Source organism: Notothenia rossii (genome assembly GCF_949606895.1).
Source record: "Notothenia rossii genome assembly, chromosome: 10".
Taxonomy (NCBI): domain Eukaryota; kingdom Metazoa; phylum Chordata; class Actinopteri; order Perciformes; family Nototheniidae; genus Notothenia; species Notothenia rossii.
In genome coordinates this window covers 53,557,566-53,579,353 of record NC_136908.1, presented here as the reverse complement: position 1 = coordinate 53,579,353, position 21,788 = coordinate 53,557,566, and the positions used below count along the sequence as shown (strand labels likewise).

General features: G+C 40.2%; 1 protein-coding gene across 1 annotated transcript in view; it reads right to left on the bottom strand.

Moving 5' to 3' along the window:
• ano2b (anoctamin 2b) overlaps nucleotides 1-21,788 on the bottom strand; it is a gene marked incomplete at its 5' end in the record, with an annotated part of 56,117 nt that overhangs the window by 7,084 nt on the left and 27,245 nt on the right. The window contains 10 exons of the mRNA XM_079655681.1: nucleotides 5,539-5,717; nucleotides 7,027-7,079; nucleotides 7,832-7,984; nucleotides 13,220-13,362; nucleotides 14,822-14,922; nucleotides 15,004-15,061; nucleotides 15,199-15,310; nucleotides 16,383-16,584; nucleotides 16,817-16,891; nucleotides 20,196-20,279. Of these exons, the coding sequence (XP_079511807.1) occupies nucleotides 5,539-5,717; nucleotides 7,027-7,079; nucleotides 7,832-7,984; nucleotides 13,220-13,362; nucleotides 14,822-14,922; nucleotides 15,004-15,061; nucleotides 15,199-15,310; nucleotides 16,383-16,584; nucleotides 16,817-16,891; nucleotides 20,196-20,279 (1,160 nt within the window). The remainder of the gene's footprint in view (nucleotides 1-5,538; nucleotides 5,718-7,026; nucleotides 7,080-7,831; nucleotides 7,985-13,219; nucleotides 13,363-14,821; nucleotides 14,923-15,003; nucleotides 15,062-15,198; nucleotides 15,311-16,382; nucleotides 16,585-16,816; nucleotides 16,892-20,195; nucleotides 20,280-21,788) is intronic.

Here is a 21,788-nt window from a genome sequence, read left to right as displayed (position 1 = left end):
ATAGAGAGTATCCTGACCTACAGGTGCACCATAGAGAGCATCCTGACCTTCTACAGGTGCTCCATAGAGAGTATCCTGACCTTCTACAGGTGAACTATAGAGAGCATCCTGACCTTCTACAGGTGCACCATAGAGAGCATCCTGACCTTCTACAGGTGCACCATAGAGAGGATCCTGACCTACAGGTGCACCATAGAGAGTATCCTGACCTTCTACAGGTGCACCATAGAGAGCATCCTGACCTTCTACAGGTGCACCATAGAGAGCATCCTGACCTTCTACAGGTGCACCATAGAGAGCATCCTGACCTTCTACAGGTGCACTATAGAGAGTATCCTGACCTTCTACAGGTGCACTATAGAGAGGATCCTGACTGGCTGCATCACGGCCTGGTACGGCAGTTGCACCGCCCTAAACCGTGAGACTCTACAGAGGGTGGTGAAAACTGCACAGAACATCACCAGGACGGAGCTGCACTATACCCACGCACTCAGGAAGAAGGTCAACGGGATCACTAAAGACCCGCATCACCCCGGCAACAAGCTGTTCTGCACTACTAAAAAAAAAACATTTTATTTCACATGTAGATAGTTTACTTTATCCTGCATTTTACTTGCCGCCTTGTGTCATTTTCAAAATGTAATTAATTTTTGTATGTTTTTTCATGTTGTATGTATATGTAATGCTCGATGACTACTGTAGTTTGTTTTATAAGCTGATGGTTGTGTAATTTGTGGTTTAATGTGCATGCAGAACCTGCAGGTCACATCATGCCTCAGATCAAAGTCATTTATTTTTTATCAGACAGTCTTCTCTACGAGAGTAATTTTCCTGGTTAGTTTTACAATATGTTTTCTTTTTATATCAAGAAGCAAACAAGTTATATCAAGCTTGTGTTCATCAGTTTGCGTGTACAAAGCCAAGCTGCTCCCTGCTGCATGCAATCACTCCTGCTCTCTTTATGCTCTTTGTTTAAAATGTAACTATTTGCAGGCAGTCAGTCATTTACATGTGGAAAAATAAAAGCACAACTGGGTTGAATCTAAATCATCCCTTCATCAAAGCAACAGTTGGCAGAGGTCGAGACAGCTCTACTTCAAAATGAAGTGACACGTTTTCAAATTGATGAAAAATAAAATAAAAACCGACTGTACTTCACTTCCTTAAAACGTTTAACTGAGAGGCAAGGACTCTCAACTCAACAATCAAGGATGGCTCTTCAATCTGCCATGCTTCCAGAAATGTTAAAAACGTTATTCATGCCATTACATTGAAATATTTCTTGAAGGCACGAGTGTGCAGTAAGGGTCAGGGGGTGATTCTGGAGGGGGGGATCGAGTCTTTATGTTACTTCTGGGCTCCATTTTCCCAACAGCTCATTTAAAAGTCAGCCTTTCTCTGTGGGATGTCTCTCTCAACATATAACATTCACGTCAAGGCGATAGCAGCCCATTATTGTCCAGATAAGATCTTTGTGTCGAAAAATGCATACTCCCAACCATTAGATGTACAGAAGACATTGTAGACATTTATAGACAAAGATCAGCATCATGTGGAACTCGAGCTATATTTACAGCAGTCTTCATGGACAAAATCAATCAAAAGCATATAAGGGCCCCTTTAATAAAACATTTTAAATATTCAAAATAATTTGAATATTACAAATGTTGCTTTATTATTGTAGTGAAGAGTTAATATTTGTCTTTTGAAACTGTACATGCTCTCACTGTAACCCAACGTAACAACGTTTCAAAAAAGAACTTGAGCAGCAATGCAGGAAACGCGCATCACACTCAAAAAATGTAATGCGATGAATCAGATCAAAGTTTTAATCATTCAACCCCCCTCAAACACACCCACACACACACACACACGAACAAATTGCTGTAAAGCGATGATGAATGAATGAGTGTCTCACAGCACTTGAGCAGCAGTATAGAGGATGAAATGTGTGTGTGCATTGTGTGTGAGTGTGTGTGTGTAAGCAGGCTCTTATGGTGTCTGATTCCTTCTCCTTATACAGTCATGAGTGAGGAATGCTGCCCGTGAGACTCAGCTTTCTCTCCCGCTCTCTGATCTTTGATCTGTTCATCTTTCCCTCTGTTTTACAGTATTTCGTAGTAGTTCAACTTCCAACGTGAACTCAGCCGTGAGACCTCCCTCCTGTCACTCATTTAACTGAGCTGCCTGGGTGGAATCAAACATAAAATGGTATCAAAGAAATGCTTCTCCTCTTCCTCAACTCGCTCCATGTTTGGTTAGAATGCGCAGCTCAATATTCTTTCATAATGAGATTATAGTTAGTGTGTGAGAGACTTGGAAACCTGTGTGTTCTCCCACATTGACACAGACACAATCACACTGGTGGAAATAATACTCAGGTCCTCAAATTGAGTAAAAGTAGAATCACTATGGTCTTAAAATCCCTCCAATACAAGTATACATTTTGTATTGAAACTGTTACTTTAGTAAAAGTACAGAGGTATTATCAGTAAAAAGTACTTTGTTTATCAAAAGTGAAATTACTCCGTTTGCAGAATGGCTCTTTTTCATACATGTAGTTTGTCAAACTGGAGCCAATTTTAGTAACTTTAAATTACTGTCTATATTAAAAATGAAATCATGTGTTTTCATATGTACAAAGTAGCCAGTACCTTTGAGTGCTTAATACATGTAGTGGAATACAAAGCACACAACTTGCCTCCAAAATGAAGTGGAGTAAAAGTACATGTTGCATTAAATGTCACCTAAGATTTTCAACGACATAATTACTCTGTAGCTATGTTAGTTTGACAATAAAGAACCTTGAACCTTGAACCTTGAAATGGAAATACTCAAGTAAAATAATTAAAAATAATACTTAAATTCAATACTTGAGTTGATGTACTTTGTTACATTCCACTACTACTAACTCCGGTCAAACTGAAACAAAAGTATCTTTCATTTATTTCTTAACATGTGCTTTGTCTTTTTTCTGTTTTTCTTCTTGTTTCAGGCCTGGCATTCTGCTAACCCTCACCCAAACCACTTCCATCCCTCTTTAATTTATTACTTGGCAGAATACAGACATACAGAAACAAGAGGAGAACACACGTTCAATCCATCATGTATCAGATTGGTCTTTGAGAGATTAAGGTCGCAGTCAAGTAACAAACAAATTTAATTTCAGAGTTCAAATTTGACAAAATTAAACTTATGTTGGACTTCATAGTCAGGAGGAATCAATGAAGTAACGATAGCTGCTTTACTCTTAGATATTTGTGTTCTCCATGTGCAGTAAAACAGAATAAAACTGATTGGATACACAGTGTATGACCATGAGGAATCTTGATCATCATGACATCTCAACTGCAGGAATGAAAGAGGGAAATTACGTTATATTCCATGAATTTATTCCTTGGCTATCACTTGAATTCCAAGTGATAAAAGTTTAACTGCAGCCCACTTCCTGTCAGCTCGGGGAACAAGCACTGTCTTGATGTTAAGCAGGTGGAAGCTAAAGAGTGCTGCTTTCCCGATACTCGTATCATGTTTTCGTGGAGCACATGAGAAGACATGATTGAATACTTCCTTTCTCTTGTTTTTATTGACCTTGAGTTTATGTTTTTGTGTTTGTCCTTTGTTTTCCTGTGAATCAATGTAGAGCTCGCAGGCTAAGTACAATTTGATTTAAGGCTAACTGACGTCAGATGTCAGGAGTACAGAGAGAAAAAATACAGGAAGGTCTCCCACATGACTGCTGGGACTAATACACAATAGCAGGGGCAGGGACCTGGAACACCTTTGAAGAAAACTATTTTTATTTTCCCTTTTATAGCACAGTGAGACCACTAAAATCAGCCCATATGCTGTGAGGAAAACCAGGTAAAACTCTTATAAGGAAAGAGAAAACATCATGGATTGTTCTTGCTTTTTGTCTTTGTAAAGAGTGAACAAGTGAGCTCAGCAAAGGAAAAGGGATAAAGTGTTTCCAGCTGTGTAGTGTTTTATTGAATAGACTAATTGTTTTTTTTCAAAGGAGGTAGACAGCAGCGTTACAGTATATAACGGTTTATTCACATTTACACTTATTCAGTATCAGGTTGCTAAAATACAAGAGACTGCTGAGTCCTAGTTATTACTGTCATAGAGATGAAGTGTATCAGTAATATATCTAAGTAATTGTATAATTGATTTAGCTGTATTTCATTCATCAGTATTTTGTGGAAATATTCTGAAACATAGCTGACATTTTATAGTTTACCCAGATTTTTAAATAGGCATCATCTGGTGATGCTCTGCCCACTGACGTCGTAAAAAGGCCTTTTACTTCCTCACATCCCCGTTTATGAATGTAATTAAAGATTTAATACCTTTGTGGTTGGCCTCTGTCACACCATCCATCTTTTTATCCATCCATCCGACTACAGTGCCTCTACTCATCCTTTCCTCTCTTATATATCTACATCTTTCCACTCTTGCAATCCCATCTTCCTTTTAATGAAAGCTTCTCTCCATTTATTCATTCATCCAGGATTAAATGAACCGAGTTGTCTGTAGCATCTAAAATACTTTAAATTACATTAGTTCAGTCATTAGGCTTAATCAGCTAAATCACCATCTGCACACTCCCTATTGAGCCCTACACACACACTGCAGACACTCACAGCCTTCTTTGAACATCCTCCAGCCACATTCATGCCTATAGGCGTTCAACGGCATCCAGTATGTGGCCGTTCTTGGGCGTGACGTACCACACCACTTTGGCACAAAGACTGTATTCTTGCAATGTAATGATTAGCTGTCTTATGTAACAGCAGACGGACCTCAGTCTGTGGGCGCCGGCATCCATGACCTTTTCTTCCACGCCTTATATTGATGTTATGAAAGCGATGCTTGCCACTGGCATGAGTGAAAGATGGAGATGAGACAATAGTGCACTGTATTTCTAAATGTGAAAAATCATCACCCCGCCCTGTAAAACTAAGACTGATGCAGTTTATTAGCTAGATAAGGGAAAAGTCTGTTGGCCATCGACAATTGTATCACCTGTGGTCATTTAATTATGGCTCCTAAAAGTGTCCTTTAACTGAAAAATACAAAATAAAAATGCATCATCTCCACTTTATTTACACCTCAATGAATATGATGCTCTATGCAGATGATAGGTTATTGTACGTATTGAATGCTGATGGCTACATTTCCCGAACACTCACTTTAAGCGTCTTGGTATCTTACATAAGGAAATGAGTTAGAGATGGACTCCATGAACCCAGAAGGAAACAGAAACATCTTTCTGTCCGATTGAATGATTATTAGCCTTGAAATAAGCCTCTATATTAGCAGCTGTTGGTTGTTGATACTAAAGGGTTATTGATTTGTTAAGGTCTATGACAGATTGGTTTGATCCACTTACAAAACACCCCAAACTTTAATTTCTCTGATAGATCTCTAAAAATAGATGTATTGGCTTAACTGTTCCCTAGAACTTACAATTAGATCAATGGCAGCACAAGGAATCAAATCCACATGTTTGTGTGTCTTTATGTGTGTTTTTACCGGCAGACGGTGATGTCGGCTTGCTCTATGTTCTGCGGTGCCGTGCCATGTTTAAAATTTGACACGTTGAAGTAGGAGAGCGTGTGGTCGATGAAGCCGTGCATGGTGCCGGTCTCACTGAACATGTATTGGTAAACCAGCCGAGGGATGAAGTCTGACGTGAAGGAGATCACAAAGGCCTGCAGAGAGAAAGATAAGGAAAAGAATACACATTTGCTTCAATACAAAAGATATATGGCATAACACTTTACATCCAGCAAAACATGTGCATCTGCAGAAGGTGATTTTCAGTTATTTTCAGATGTTTTAAAGTCTAGTTCTCTTTACATTCTGAGATTAGGTCTGTAGAACTGTTACGACATACAATAAAAAGAGAGGAATTCTGCTCCCGGTTTTCCATCGCCTTGTAGCTCTTGAGGCAGCTTAGGTTTTTGTATATGTGTCCAATGCCCCATAGCTCTAGAATAAATAAAAGGTCCAGCTGCTTGTTTCTCAAATCCTACAGAAATCTCTTTAGTATTAAAAGTAAACTGAATAGGATTTAGCTCGCTAGCCAAAGACAAATCCCTAGCAGGACTTTCCTGAGTGCACAAACATGTTGACAAGGTCAAGAAGAAGAAGAATATTTCAAAGCAAACAGGCATTTAATCTCTTATTTAATATCTACTGCTATCATAGCCATGTCAGCCATGGATCATTTAGTGTTAGCAAGTATGTACAATGCTCACACGCAGCAAACCTGAAGAAAGCCGGATAACGAGTCGAAATATATTCCTGCAGAGAAGCCTGAGGTCGGTGGCAAGGCACCGTTGTGTTATGCAATCTTTGTTTACCAATGAGTGTGATGCCTGAGAGTAAACTGAGCTTTCTTCCATTAATACTAAATAAAGACACTTCAGTATTATGTAATGGCATTGAAATGTAGACATATGTTTCTTTTACGAAGAAAATGTTAAATATACCAAAGCCAATGTTGTGGAAGCTACTTAAATGCTCTTCAAAATCCAGTTTGGTTAACTAAAGCAACTTAAAAAATGTATAAAAAAGTTAATCTAAAAAAGTCTAGATCATTTGAAATCATTTACAGGTTGTACATTTACTTGAAAAATTAAAACTCACTTATTTGTACTTATAAAATAAATTGAAAGTACTTCTCAGGAACATTTTGCCTAGTCATGGTATAACAATCGTAGCTAACCATAACTCAATGAGACACAGAATAATGTATTCCACAGAATACATTAATGCTGAGTAACCCTCCTCATGACTATAACTGGCCTTGGTGATGAATCCTTGGACTTCCACCTAAATCTGACATGGTGACTCGATTTAAACTGCACAGAGAGGCTGCTAGAGAGCGGCCTTATGGGGGACCATAAACAGTCACATTACGAACCTGCGTTGATGCATTTCCTGTAGGTGTATATCTGTCTGCATCACTAATTCAACGGGCAGATATAGAATGCATTCCATTGCATTAATACTTACATTTATAATGACAGAGAATTTTCCCATTCCACTCAGTATGTTGTACCATATGCCTATAGAGTACAAATAAATAAAAGAGAGAGACAGAGAGAGAGGTTCAAGAGATAAGAAGTAGAAGCGGTAAAACACACAGATCTGTATGAAGTGCAGTTGCAACATGGGTTTCTGAAAGCAATCCAATCAAACTTAATTTAGTTTAAAAGTTTAGTTGTTTTTTTTTAAAGTTTAGTTTTCAAACTCTACATGAAGCATGCACTTAATATTTCACTTCCTGTTTACATAATATCATTCTCCAGCGTATCTGTTCATTAGATTGCTGTTAGTTTAAATCAATTGCTGCCTCCATTATATATCTTAAAATACATTGTGATAAAGACAGCTTTGTTCAGTCCATAGAACGTAATTCGATGGTGTTTTATTGGCACAAGTTTCTGCAGATTTTCTTTTAGGATAAGTGTCCACAGCAAACTAGTTGTAATGCCAACATGCTAAAATGCCAGCTGATGTTAAGCAGGCGAATGTTTACCTTGTTCACCGCATTGTTCTTAACGCATTAGAAAGCTAATATTTTCATATTAGCACTCAGCACACAGTACAGCTGAGGTGGATGGGAATGTTATTAGTTCTGCAGACTTCTAAAATGCAAGGAATTTCGCTACAACTGGACAAATAAAACAATTGGGCTGGAGATTAGATCAGCTGTCAGTATCTGCAGAACCATTATGTACTCTATCTCTATGTGAACTCTATATATGAGGGAGACTTACAGTATTTATGAGAAGGTTACATGTGTCACAGCACTCACCGATGTCTTTAGCACGTACGGCAACCGGCCTGCGTAGCTCCGTAACAAACTTCTTGGCATCCAGTCGGATCTCGATGACGTTGTTCAGTAGAGCAAAGAGCGGAGCGAGAGGGAACGAAGCCACGAACAGAGAGACGAAACCAAACTGGATGACTGGAGAAAAGAGAGACACAGTCATCGAACATGTTATAAACATCCACTGATAAGGTAATTTTAGGTATTTAGTCTGAGTGGATGTGCAATAAGCCTGTCATATACAGTATACAAGTTTTATATTTAACAAGGTGTGGTGCCAGCATTGGTTTAGGGGAATTTAAAGGTCCCCTATTATGCTGTTTTTCATCAATATAATATACAGTAGGTCTCAGATATATACTAACATGTTTCTGAAGTGTTTGGCTCAAAATACCAAACAGATCATTGTAGCTTCCCATAATCCCCTCTGTTTCAGCCCTGTTTCAAAAGTGCTGATTCTCTGTCTGTTACTTTAGATGAAAATAAGGAGCCACTCCCCACGCCCCTCTGAGAGAGATTTGGTTAAAAATAACACAATGGTGCTCTAGGAGGAGATTCAGGTGATAAGGGGGGGGGGTTACCTTGGTTGCTGATTGGCTAATGGTTACACAAGCCAAAAAATCGTTATGACATCATAGAGTGGCCAAAATCTGATCAGCTCATTTCAGACAGGTTTTTATATAAATGGATCAGGACAAAAAGAGAGAGAATGTCTTTCCCTGAAACTTTCAGAATCTCTTTACACAGGGGGGACACATGTTGATGTAGAAAAGACATGGTGGACAAAAGTGGATTTTGCATAATAGGTGACCTTTAAGGCCACGTTTCCTGTAATGCTCCATGTCTTGCATACACACACAATAATAGGAAATATTTTTCTTTTGTTGTGTCCTGCAAAAAAGGCCCATTGTTTCTCATCATCCCATAGCTGCTGGAGTCCTCATAGACACTAGCGCCACATTACTCATAGAAAATTCCATTGCTAGAATTGACATCTCTTTATGATGGACATAAAGATAACCAATGATATATTTTATACCGCAGGGCACAGATTTAATAAAGACTTCATTCATGGTTTGACTGCAGTTTAATACAGACACAAATCTGATGCATGTGAGGTTCACGTCATAGTATCATGGATGTCTACTACTGTAAACATTACAAAATGTTTCCCTATCTGCCAAACTGCCCCGCAGCAGAATTCTTAGACAGTGGCAGTGTTTGATTCTTAAATTACTCTTTGTCCATTTTTATCTAAAAAAACATATCAGTGAGGCTATTTTGAGTAAGGCCATCTGAAAAGGGTCCTCAGTAATCGCAGAGGTTGTCAAAAGAGAAGTTGTTCAAGTGAGAAATCAATTTTATTCCCGCAACACGGTCCAGTAAAGCGTCTACGACTACCTCAAAATCAGAGTTCACATTCAGCTCCAGTGGTGTCCACATCAGATGTGAGAGTTTTGAATAACGTGATGATATTGGAGGATAATGAAAGAAGTGTTTACAGTACGTATAGAAATAAGAGGTGGCAGTTATCATATGATAAAAAATATGTTACAATCATCAACACTAGTGTTCATTGAAAGAAAAGTCCCGGGCCGGCGGAAGCAATGACTTCAATGGAAGCTTCACTGCTTGAGGTCTATTTTCTTTGCTTAACACAGGCTGCAGTTACTTCACCAACAAAACAATCATAATGTGCTGACGGCAGTAATATGATGCAGGAGAAACTCATGTGAACACTGAGCTCTAATTAGATTGATAGGACTATGTTCACAGACTGAATAAGCTTAATTGCATTAAGACACACATTTGAAAATGTCAGAGTTTACAGCACACATACTATACAATACAAATTAGTGTGGCTGAAAATATTTTGTTTTTTCCCAATAGATATGAAATGCAGTATGCTGAAAGTACCAGGATGTACTATTTTGTCAAGTCATAATGCGCAATGCGAGTAATCAATGGATGTATAAAGAGAACTGGACACAGTGTTGGAGGCGCTCATTCGTGTATAAGGTGCTCAGTGGCACATAACAGAGGCTAACGTGAGAATGAAATCTATTGAAAGCGCCACTAAGACGCTGTCAGACTGACGTTTGTAAGCGGTGGTCAGACTGTGTCCAGACTCGCTCAGTGCTTCAGATGATGCCTTTTAAGGCCCTCCACCGCACCAGCTAAACTGGGGCTTTTTATGATTCAGCAGTGTGTGGAACTTCGTGCATGTGTTATGTAAGACAGTCTGATAAGATAACCTAGAGACACAACATCCTTGACTATTTATTAAAGCTAAAGCTGATAGAATTGTATTGTACATTACATCACAAGCACAGGCATTCCGACAAACCCTGGATATTAGCTCTGTGGGCTGTTTGCAGCAGCTACCTCGCTTACTACCGCCAAATTAAATAGTAGTTCAATAACAACGAAAGCAGTGCCTTAAAGGACTTGTCCGGGCTTCCAGCTTCCCTACGGCCACAGAGAGGCCGTCAGAGGTCATCTGCAGAGAGGCAGCTCTGAGAAGATTCAGCCATAGGCCCAGAGATCAGAGATGGAAGACACTACAGGTCTTAAGGGTCAAAGTTTAAAGGTCCCCTATTATACTATTCTTCATCAATATATTATAGGTCTCAGATACATACAAAACATGTTTCTGAAGTGTTTCGCTAAAACACCAAACAGATCATTGTAGCATCCCATAATCCCCTCTGTTTCAGCCCTGTTTCAAAAGGGCTGATTCTCTGCCTGTTACTTTAGATGAAAATAAGGAGCCACTCCCCACGCCCCTCTGAGAGATATTTGGTTAAAAGGAACACAATGGTGCTCTAGGAGGAGATTCAGGTGAAAAGGTGGGGGGGGGTTACCATGGTTGGTGATTGGCTAATGGTTACACAAACCAGAAAATAGTTACGACATCATAAATTGGCTAAAATCTGATCAGCTCGTTTTCAGACAGGTTTTTATATAAATGGGTCAGGACAAAAAGAGAGGGGGTCTTTCTTCCTGAAACGTTCAGAATCTATTTACAAAGGTTGATGTAGAAAAGACATGAAAAAGTGGATTTTTCATGACTTTTAATATCACCATTAAACCTCCCCAGTTGATTACCTACAAATTCCGCTGTCTTGTTAAATTCCATTTCAGGCATTATGCAATATAAACTGTTGGTGAATTTAGGGCAAAAATACATACACACATAAAGAGTGAATAAAAGAAACACCTAAAGGTAGATTACGGATGTTTTCCTTCCATTTTTCTGCAAGAATACTTAAAGATAAGCTTTATCACATCATAAACCTTCGACAAATGTTCGCACAGCATCCACCTGCTTCCTAAGAATGTGGAGAGGAAACTTGAGAAAGACAAGGCAGTTTGCCTGACTTGGGCTAATGTACACCCTGAATCAGTGGAACTTTAGCAGTGTGGGAACGGGGGTTTCCAGCGAGCCCGAGACTGACGGTTTCACCTCAGGATGCCATGCGGAGACAAAGAGCGGCGAGGAAGAAAATACGACAGCGGAGCGACGGGCGCTAGAGGGCAAGCTTAGAATAACCTCGCTGTGTACCTGAGCCGAGGTTGGCGGGTTCGAGGCACACACACACATTCTCACAGATACATGCCTAAATGCAACACACAGTTACAGACAAGCACACAGACTTATAATAAAGGAGTAAAGCATCTAGCAGCTCTGTGTGAGTGTGTATTTGCATGTTGAGCTCAGGCATTTCTTACATTCCTCGCTGTGCCCTGCAGCCACGTTGGCTCACTTTTCTTTGCTGTTTTTCACTCAATATCACATGAAATCTCCTCGTTATCAGATCACAACAATATCAAAAGTAAAAACAACACTAACCTCTGTAGACTTTTCTAAACTTGGGAAGAAGCTAACTGAAGTCTTCTGATTAATTAAAATATGAAGATTATTCCAGTCTTTTGCCCCTACAGTATAGTGCAGATATTTCTACAGCAATGAGTCTGTAGATTTTCCTGAAGCCTACGTACAGTATAGGAGAACATTTTCGAAGCAGAACACATCAAATGTACTCAATAATGACTTGATTGATATTAACAATTGTCTTTTTACAGCTTTGATCTCAGTTTTACTGCCATACAATCCTTCACATACAGATGTTGCCAGTTTCTAAAGTCAGGCTTGTAGCTGCATGTTGGCTGAACAGCTGTGACTCCATTGAGGTGCAAAAATGCTCAGAAATATCTAGCTGTGTGGTCATGCCACAATCTGTCATCCATAAATGTATCTTTTAAGCACATTATAGACATCATCAGTTTCATAACTCTTTTGTTACACCTGTGTGGATGCATAAACACAGATGAGCAGCATCTTCATTTAAATTCTGAAGAACAAGCAGAAATCCACCTAATTGTAGAAATAATCTATGCTAATTTACAGTGTGCGAAATAACCGTCAATAATCGGGGGGGTCCCCATCTCCCGTTTATTGCGCAATATACCGGTCGAAGATTTCTCAATATGCATTAGGCCTATACAATATGTCATGCAAGCCAAGACAATCAGTAGTCTATAGCAGCGTTTCTCAAACGGGGCGCCGTCTGGCGTCTTCAGGGGTGCCGTCAAATAGTTATATATTCTGACGTTCATATGAATGAATGAATACGCGGCCGTTAAAGAGCCGTCTGTTTTCGATTATATGCGAGGAAATGCTTTTGCCAGCCAAAATAGAAGATATTTGTGAATAAATGTTTTTAATTATGAATACTGGACATACAGTATAGTAAGCTTAAAAACATTTTAGTGACCATTGCAAGTGACAAATAAATATTATAATTTGAGACCCCCTAACATTTTGCTGCTGAGGCTTTCAGGGGGGCTCAGGTGTTAATCAGGGGGGTCGAGCTCCCCCGGACCCCCCGTATTTCTCACACTGCTAATTTATGCTAATTACCAGATTCATATTTGCATTTTGTTCCTCTACTGTGACATGTTTAAATGCTTTAATGTTCAGAAAGTGCTATTTTCCACATAACAGCACCTCTTTTCACCCTCTTTCTGAAACCAGAGCCCAGTCTGCTCTGATTGGTTAGCTGACCGGCTCTGTTGTGATTGGGCAACCGTTTGGAGATGTCCTGCTCCTTAGCCTATCATGTACAATGTGTTGGAGCGCTAGCCAGTAGAAGTGCAAGTATTACATAGTGATGTGAACAAAGGAGTCTAATGGAGGCTTTTCAGGCAGGGGGGGAGAAACTGTTTGGGATGTTAGCTTTTGCAGACCCTTTACATGCACCAAAACCAAGGGGAAAGCCCAAAAAGGACAACAGGGCCCCTTCAACACTGATTGCTAAGCAGTGTTGCTTTGTTATGACCGCAGTCAGGCATACTGTGTGTGGAACTCACTCATCTCCATGTATTCTGGCGTGAGGCCTTCAAAGGGAGCGAGGGCGTAGTCCAGGTTCCACTGCTGAGGAGGCCTCTCCTCCTCCATCTTCTTCTCCGCCGATCCTTTATCCTTTATCGCACGCACCAACTTCTTCAACTTCCTGTCAGGACAAGACACAGATATAGGGAGAGGAGAGGAAAAGTACAGATATAAAGATACAGTAGATACATAAAATATAAACTGTGAACTGTATCTTCTTTTGATTGCCTTCCTGATTCCAAACAGCCACTTTGTTGCATTGCTGTCTGCCAAAATGTATTTTTGACAATATTACTTTAAAGTGGACCTATCATGCTATATTTGAATAATATAGTGTAGGACCATACCTATAAAGGCGTATTTATACTTTTTACTTTTCAAAATACCAAACAGATCATGCATTTTAGCCATTCCTCATTTCGCTCAATTTAACACTGTCTTTTCATGGGCTGATTCTGTGAGAACAGCACCATCTACAGGCTTGGCATATGTACTACAGCGTCTCCAGCGCTTTCGAACGGTAATGTCCGTGGCTGTCTCCTCCTGATTGGTGGAGTTGGCCCAATAGCCGTAGCACCACTTCTGTGACTTCGTAGAAGTGTTCAAATCTGGATCAGTCTGTATCAGATCCGTTGCAGCCCCTTTTTAAGAGATTTGGGTATGGAGGAAAATAGAGAGGGTTGTGTTTTCTGACACTTGTTGAGTTCCCTGGAACACCAGGGACACATATTCATGTATAAAAGACGTACAAAAGTGCATTTTGCATGATAGGTCCCCTTTAAGAGAAGTTCATTCTTATTTTATAGCAGTCTTGCTGAGTCTAATTTGTTTAAGGTAGGACTGGACTGATTGTCCTTTATTTTACATTTAAGTTTCTACTGAGGTTTTATGCACAATTAAGTTATTGATCAGATTAATGGTATTAATCTTTTTTATTATATCCACTTTCTTTATGTATTTTAATAATAAAGCGGACAACAGCCATACCTGGGAGGTTGTGGGGTCCTCTTACTTTTTTTTAATGGACACATCAAAATCTCTTACATGCTTAGACAAGAGCATTTAAGGTTAAGTGCATAACATTAAACCTTTGAAAACCTCAAAAATCACTCTTCACTACCTCGTAAAACAGGCCCACTTTTATAGACTGTGGTTTTACTGGGGGGCCGCAGCTGTGAGAGATTTTAAGAAGATGCATGTGTGGAACAGATGTGACATAGATGATATCATGGTGTGTGCTGTCATTAAGAAAGCAGAATCAGGAGGTCAGGTGGAGATGGCAGCAACAGTAACAGATCAGCCTGATGTCAAAAGGCATCTCTGTGGTGATAGTTGTTGTAAACAGAGCCGACCTCTGACGTTTGGGATTTGCATGTTAAAGCTGAGATGAGAGATGAGAGAGGAGAAAGTAGCCCTGTACATGCTATGGAGGAATGTTATTAGGGTGAGAAAGGGAAACATGTGTGTATGTGAGTCACTGAAACACAGTAAAAAAGACCACACTGTGTTCTTTGCTCTTCTTTTCCATGCCTACAGATGAGTAGTGAGCACATAGAGAGGTGTGTGTACAGCTTACTTACGGGATGCCAATCTCAAAGATGTTGTTCTGGATGAGCTGCTTCCCCAGCATGATGATGCTGAGCTGGATGCAGAGCTCGATGAGGCAGCCTCCAGGTGCACACTGAGGGACACAAACACTGGTCCATGAGTTATTTATGTGTTAGACCAGAGAAGAAAAAATAAATAAAGTAGGATAACAAACCTCTTCCATCCGATAATCATTAAAGACGTACACGTAATTTCCGGGACGACCAGCAAACCTGCGAGTAAACACCCACTCACGCACAACAAAGATTGAGAAGCTTCCATTAGTAATGTGAAAGAAGCACATCAGACGCTTTTGGAGGAATACATGTCTTTCAAAGGTAAGTGGTTCACACGCTCATGCAGGACGTACCGCCCCTTGAAGAAAGCCACGTAGAAGATGGGTGCGTATGCGTTCATGAATTTCAGCAAGAAGGCCTTCAGGATGAGACGCTCCTCAAAGTGGGTTTCTGTTTTGGGAATCTCTGAAAACAGGAGAAGTGAAAGAGATTTGGTATGATCTGGTTTGTAAAGGTCAGTTAGCGGGCTGGAGGGAATGTTGAAGGAGAAACGAGCACAATTCGTTTTTAAGTACATAGATGTTAAATGATTTCTACAGTGTGGTTTTAGGTCCAGGAAAATATCGGCAGAGCATTAAGTGTGTGTCAGTTTGAGTCATAACAGGATCACTGTGCTGGAAGTAGGTTAAAGTATTAGCACTCTTCACATGGCATCTCTCTCTGTCACACACACACACACACACACACACACACACACACACACACACACACACACACACACACACACACACACACACACACACGCACGCTTTCCCTCTTTCTCACACTTCTTCCCATTCTTTTCCTCTACTCTAGAGGTTTTGAATATGGATGTAGAAGTAGACATGATTAGAACCTCCTGGGAAGACTGATGGGATGACTGAAGCATGAAAACATAAAAGTTTCATTAAACTGTCCTACACACACACACACACACACACACACACACACACACACACACACACACACACACACACACACACAGACACACACACACACACACACACACACACACACACACACACACACACACACACACACAAAACACTCTCTCTCTAACACACACACACACACACACACACACACACACACACAAACACACACACACACACACACACACACGAGAATGACTATGAACATTATCACATGTAAATCTGCTGACTGTTACAATGATGCTTGAGCTATACTCTACATATACTGTATGATTATGTTAACCTCTGAGTCCCATTAGTATTCAGTAAGAATAGGAAACAGGCTAAATGTAGTGGAAATATAATTGATTTAGTAAGATAAGTATACAAGTATTTCTTTAAAGATGGCATATTCCTAAATATGAAAAAAGTTAGGTATACTCTCTCATAAGAACAGCAGCCTTTCTTTACCCTACATGGAAATACCTTGACAATCTGATAGGGACATTTCATCTTAGCATTGTTTGATCTCGGTTAGTTTGTGTTTTCGGGAGGTAAACTGCATAGGGCAGGATGTGTATCCGTACCCAGCTCAGTCAGCCACAGGGCCACAGCGCCGTAGATCTCATCCAGGATCAGAATGACCACCAAGTTGATGATGACCGCGGTGGCCGTCACCGTCACCCGAACATTGGATTTCGTCTCCGGGTCGGGGCTCATCGCCATCAGAGCCGACACTGTGATGCGGTAGATGATGACGCCGAAAACTGCTGAAAACGTCAAGCCGAACTGGAGCAAAGAAAGAAAATAAAAAAGTCATTACTGGATCGTATTTATCTGATACTGACAGTGCAGAGCCTGGGATTAATATTTCAGAAACACATAAAAGTAGGTCAGTTATTAATGTACATTAATGTGTCATATACTGTATGTTTATTTTTCTATTTAAAGTGCTTTCATCCATGTACAGTCAGAACATGATGATCCTGTGTTGAGCATTAACCTGATTGTATGTTCTTACCATAAAGAGGATAGAGGAAATGTTGATGAAGTATCCAGGAAGACGGTCTTTCCATGTCAGCTTCTCAACGGCAGCCTGACAGGAAGCGCAGCAGAAACAGGTGATGTTATCCAACACTTTTATAAAGGCCAAATATGTGGTGTCTGACGCATAATAAAAGAAAATATGTGTTTATCCATTGACTGAATGGTGAGTTAATAAGCGTGTATCTCAGTTCCTCCATAGGCAGTTCCCATGTTTTCAACAAAGGCACAATGGACCTTCTCACAGTCTCAATGGAACACATGATTTCATTTCCAGGCACAAATATGGGAATTTCTGTTCAAAAGTTGTCACTGTACATACAGTAAGCGTTGATTAGTTTAGTGAGTATAAACAAGAAGTCAATGAAAGCAGCAGGCCTAAGTGATTACTTTTGCAGTCATCCTGCTGTGTCTAGACCTATAAGGTGATCCACACACACACACACACACACACACACACACACACACACACACACACACACACACACACACACACACACACACACACACACACACACACACACACACACACACACACACACACACACACACACACACACACACACACACACACACACACACACACACACACACTCTCTCACACACGAGTATGACTATGAAGATTATCACATGTAAATCTGCTGACTGTTACAATGATGCTTGAGCCATACTCTACATTTGAGACACGTTATCATGTATACTGTATGATTATGTTAACCTCTGAGTCGAATTAGTATCCAGTAAGAATAGGAAACAGGCTAAATGTAGTGGAAATATAATTGATTGGGGTGCCAAAAACGAAGTCTAAGCGCAGAGGGGACCGTGCTTTCTCTGCTGCCGCCCCTAAACTGTGGAACGACCTGCCCTTGCTAATCAGACAGTCTCCCACACTGTCTATTTTTAAATCCCGTCTTAACCCACCTTTTCTCCTTAGCATTCGTAAACAAGTAGATTGTTGCTTTTATTTGCTTTCAGTGGTCTATTGTATGGAATATTGTATTATTATATGGCTGTTTTTTATTTTGTAATTGTTACGTTTATTCTGGTTTCGTTTTGTGTTTGTATCTTTTATTTTAAATGTATTTATTTAATTTTTTTTTTTTTTTTGTGAGCTGAGTGATTTTATATGTTATGTATCTCTCTGTACAGCACTTTGGTCTGGAGGTTTTAAAGCGCTATATAAATAAAGTTGGATTGGGTTGGATCGGACACACACACAGATGCTTAAAGTCTGTACATCTAACACTCCCCAAAAGGTAATGAGCAAGACAACAGCCCCATCTTGTGGAAACAGTGGCACAGTACAGCCTACAGTACTCTGAACCCATGCACTAAATATACACTCTGTACTTTACTTGTTGCTTTGATATTCCTCTAACAGTTCATTTTAAATAATACACGTGTACCTTGGAATTCCAGGTCAAATATCAATATATTCCAGCATGTGCAAACCCAAAACACATGTGGAATGTTCAGATCATAACCACTTCTCCTCAGTTCACCTCGACTCTGCATCTGTCCTCAACATCTGTTACGATTTTGAATAAAAGAAACAATTTAACTGAACCTAAAGTAGCAGTCGTAGATCTCTACCAACTTTATATAAAAATGTGCTGCCAGAAGGAATTGCAGAGATCCACAACACTTCATTAATCTTGCTGTAACATCTTTTTAACAGTTTCCATATGCTGATGAAACATGATGTTCCAAATCGTGCTGAGATGACACATGAATCCTACTCTGACAAGGCTTAAATATAAATATACACAACGTTTTTGTCAAACACTTTTCTATTTATTCTGTTCATGAAAAATGACTCACTTTCGGTAACACACCTTTTCTATACATATTTTTTTAATATACACACATTAGGGTTAATAAACCTAAGAGTTGGAACTATTGGAGGACACAAAAACCTTGATAATGTGTGTGTGTGGTTGGTGTAGTAGTAGTAAATGGGTCAGATGTTATATTTGGCATGTTACATCCGTTGAGGAAAGCCCTGCTCAACTCGTGTCTTTATTCTGTAGGTCAGTCTGCTCGTCCTCCCCTTCCCTCTCTTTCTCTACTTGTGTCCAGACCCTGCTTGTCTCATAGTACAAACACTGGAATTAACTGGAATCATTTGAAGTATGGGCAGCTTTAAGGGTATCTGCATGCCCATTATTGATGTGCTAGATCTGGGTTCAATACGAGATCTAACCTCTCTATGGATGTCAGTTTTTGAGCCTCAACAGACGAGGTGAGGCTTGTTTTTAACCTTTGCTCAAATCAAAGACGTATATAACTGGAGGGAAACCCCACAACCAGGAGAGAACAACACATATCAGATGATTATGTGTCTTGGTGGCAATAAATTAAAGAAAATCCAGTCCTATTGCTAAAGTCTTGATCCTACAGCTCACACAATGTCCCAGGGAATTTGTGTCGCCATAGTGACGTTCTCTAACATTACCGCTGGCTTCCTGCCCAGCATTCATCACTCCCACTCATTCCTTTCACCTTCTCCTTCTCCCAGTCTCTCTCTCTCTCTGTCTCTGTCTCTGTCGTGCTCTTTGTCTCTTTTCATGTCCCAAACCCTTTGTCTTTTTAATAAAGCTCATCAAAGAATAGGCTTGAGGTACATGACATTATATAGACATTTTCCAAAGCAAACCAATTGACTTGTTATTGCAGGTTGTAATGACATAATTGAATGACGAGTATTTCATTTAGGTGTACATAAAGATGTTATTAATGTGATAAGTTACAAATGTTTGAGGAGTGAAGAAACCTGACTCGTAATTTCTGTAAATGACTTATTTGAATTAGATATTTAACAGCATCTCCAAGAGAAACTGTTATTTTTAAAAGCTCAATAGTTTCCCAAAACTAGGCACTGCTTTAGTAAGTACACATAGATAAGTTTCCTCCATAAATGAGACATCCATCACTGAAAATACTGTCACAAAATTATCAATTTTTGAAGACCTAAGCTAAATACTTTGTAGTATAGAGAGAAATAAATTAAAAATATTCATTTTATGGATGTCATTTCCACCTCACACACTAAAGAAACTCCTTCCGTCAAGTTTGACTATGAAAAACAGGTCTGTCATGCTTTAAATCCCACAAAGACACTTCACATATGAATTGACTGTGACCATCAGATATCTGGATTAACATCCAAAGAAATACCTGAGGAGTTGAGACAGTAGAAGCCAGAAGATGGGACAGGAAGAGAAGGACAGATTGGCAGCGGCCTGCAGGCGGAAAACAGAGGAGAGGACAGGGAAAAGGTTGGAGAAGAGGAAGAGGACGATGAAGGAAGGAGGAAGAGGAAGGCGAGGCGGGGGGGAGAGGAGAGGAGGGGTTACCGGTATTCCTGCAGCCATGGCAGACAGTAGTTTCTGTCTCCATCTGTCCTTCCCTGTAACTGCCCTATCCTCCTGCTTCTCTGGCTGCAAGACAGAGGGACAGGTTTGACACACACACACACACACACACACACACACACACACACACACACACACACACACACACACACACACACACATAAACACATAAACACTCAACAAACCACATTATGCAGAAACATGCAAGTACAGTTCCACATTTCAGTCCTCTGTGTTGATCCTCCCATGTCTTTGCAGCTACAGACAATATACTATAAACAAATGTATGATCACTATCACTAAAGTCAAAGGCTGCATCAGGAGCTAAAGACTGGGCCTCAAACTCTGATTGGAGGTAACCTTACTGTAAAAAAATTAAAAAGCAATAAAACATTACATTACAAGTTACTTGTTAGACGCTTTTATCCAAAGCGACATACATACTCAATTCTGTGGGCAATCCCCACAGGAGTAATTTGAGGTGAAGTGTCTCAGGGAGACAACGACATGCTGACTGCAGTGGGGTTTAAACCTGTGACCCCCTGATCCCAACACCAAGGCTCTATCCACTGCGCCACACGCCGCCTCATTAACCAACGCACAGTCAAATCACTTTGCATCACCACCACTAGAGGTGGATAATGTCCGGCGTGATGACGTTAATTCTTCTCAATTAGACACTTGTAAGCAACCACCGTTCTTAATGACTTAACTAAACTTTAGAATCTCTTCAGCTTCTTATTTCAGGTTTCTATACAAAACCACATTAAAAAAAAACATTGACTCTGGGATTAAGGAACCTCAGGCGCTTTCACACCGGACTACTTTTCCCGTACTTTTCCCAGAAATAGTTCCGATAGTTCCTGGGATGTTGCGTTCACACCAAAAAGATCTTTTTTTGCGGGAACCTTTTCACCACATTTTCCTGGGGAGAAAAAAATTCCAATTTCTGATTGGCTGGGCGAATTGCAAACCACGCCCCGTAAAACTCTGAAACTCTTCACTTGTGTCCCTCTTCACTTGTGTCCCTGTCCCCTTCTCATAATTTCCACCCTATTCTAAGGGGAAGCATTTACGCAATGTGGTGCCTTTTCATTTCAGCTTCTTACTTTGTATTTCTTCACCCCTTTCCCTCAAACTATTTTAGGAGAGTGCATTTACGTAGACACGTTGTGCCTCTCTTCCTCTGTTTCTTACTTCTCTCTTCCTACCCCTTGTCTCTCAGACCTATCCTAAGGGAGCAGACACGTTCTGCCTCTCGATCTCCGAGGGTCAAAGATTCATATGGCCAGGGGTTCCTTTGAGCGATATGCGCCGGCCCGTGCCTTAAGCCTTGGACTTCTACACAACTGCTCGGGTCTTGATAGATTGAGTGGGGAAGTTCAGGACAGGAGAACAACAACGTTTTTGTTACGCCGCCATTTTATTTCCTCGCATTAGCATTTTAGGATTAGCCCAGCGCACCAACAAAGAGAGACTAACTTATGGCAACACAAAATAAAACGTGGGATCGGTGGAGTGATGAGGAGGTGTCGGCACTTCTGGCGATTTACCCGGGGCTTCGGGTGGCGATTT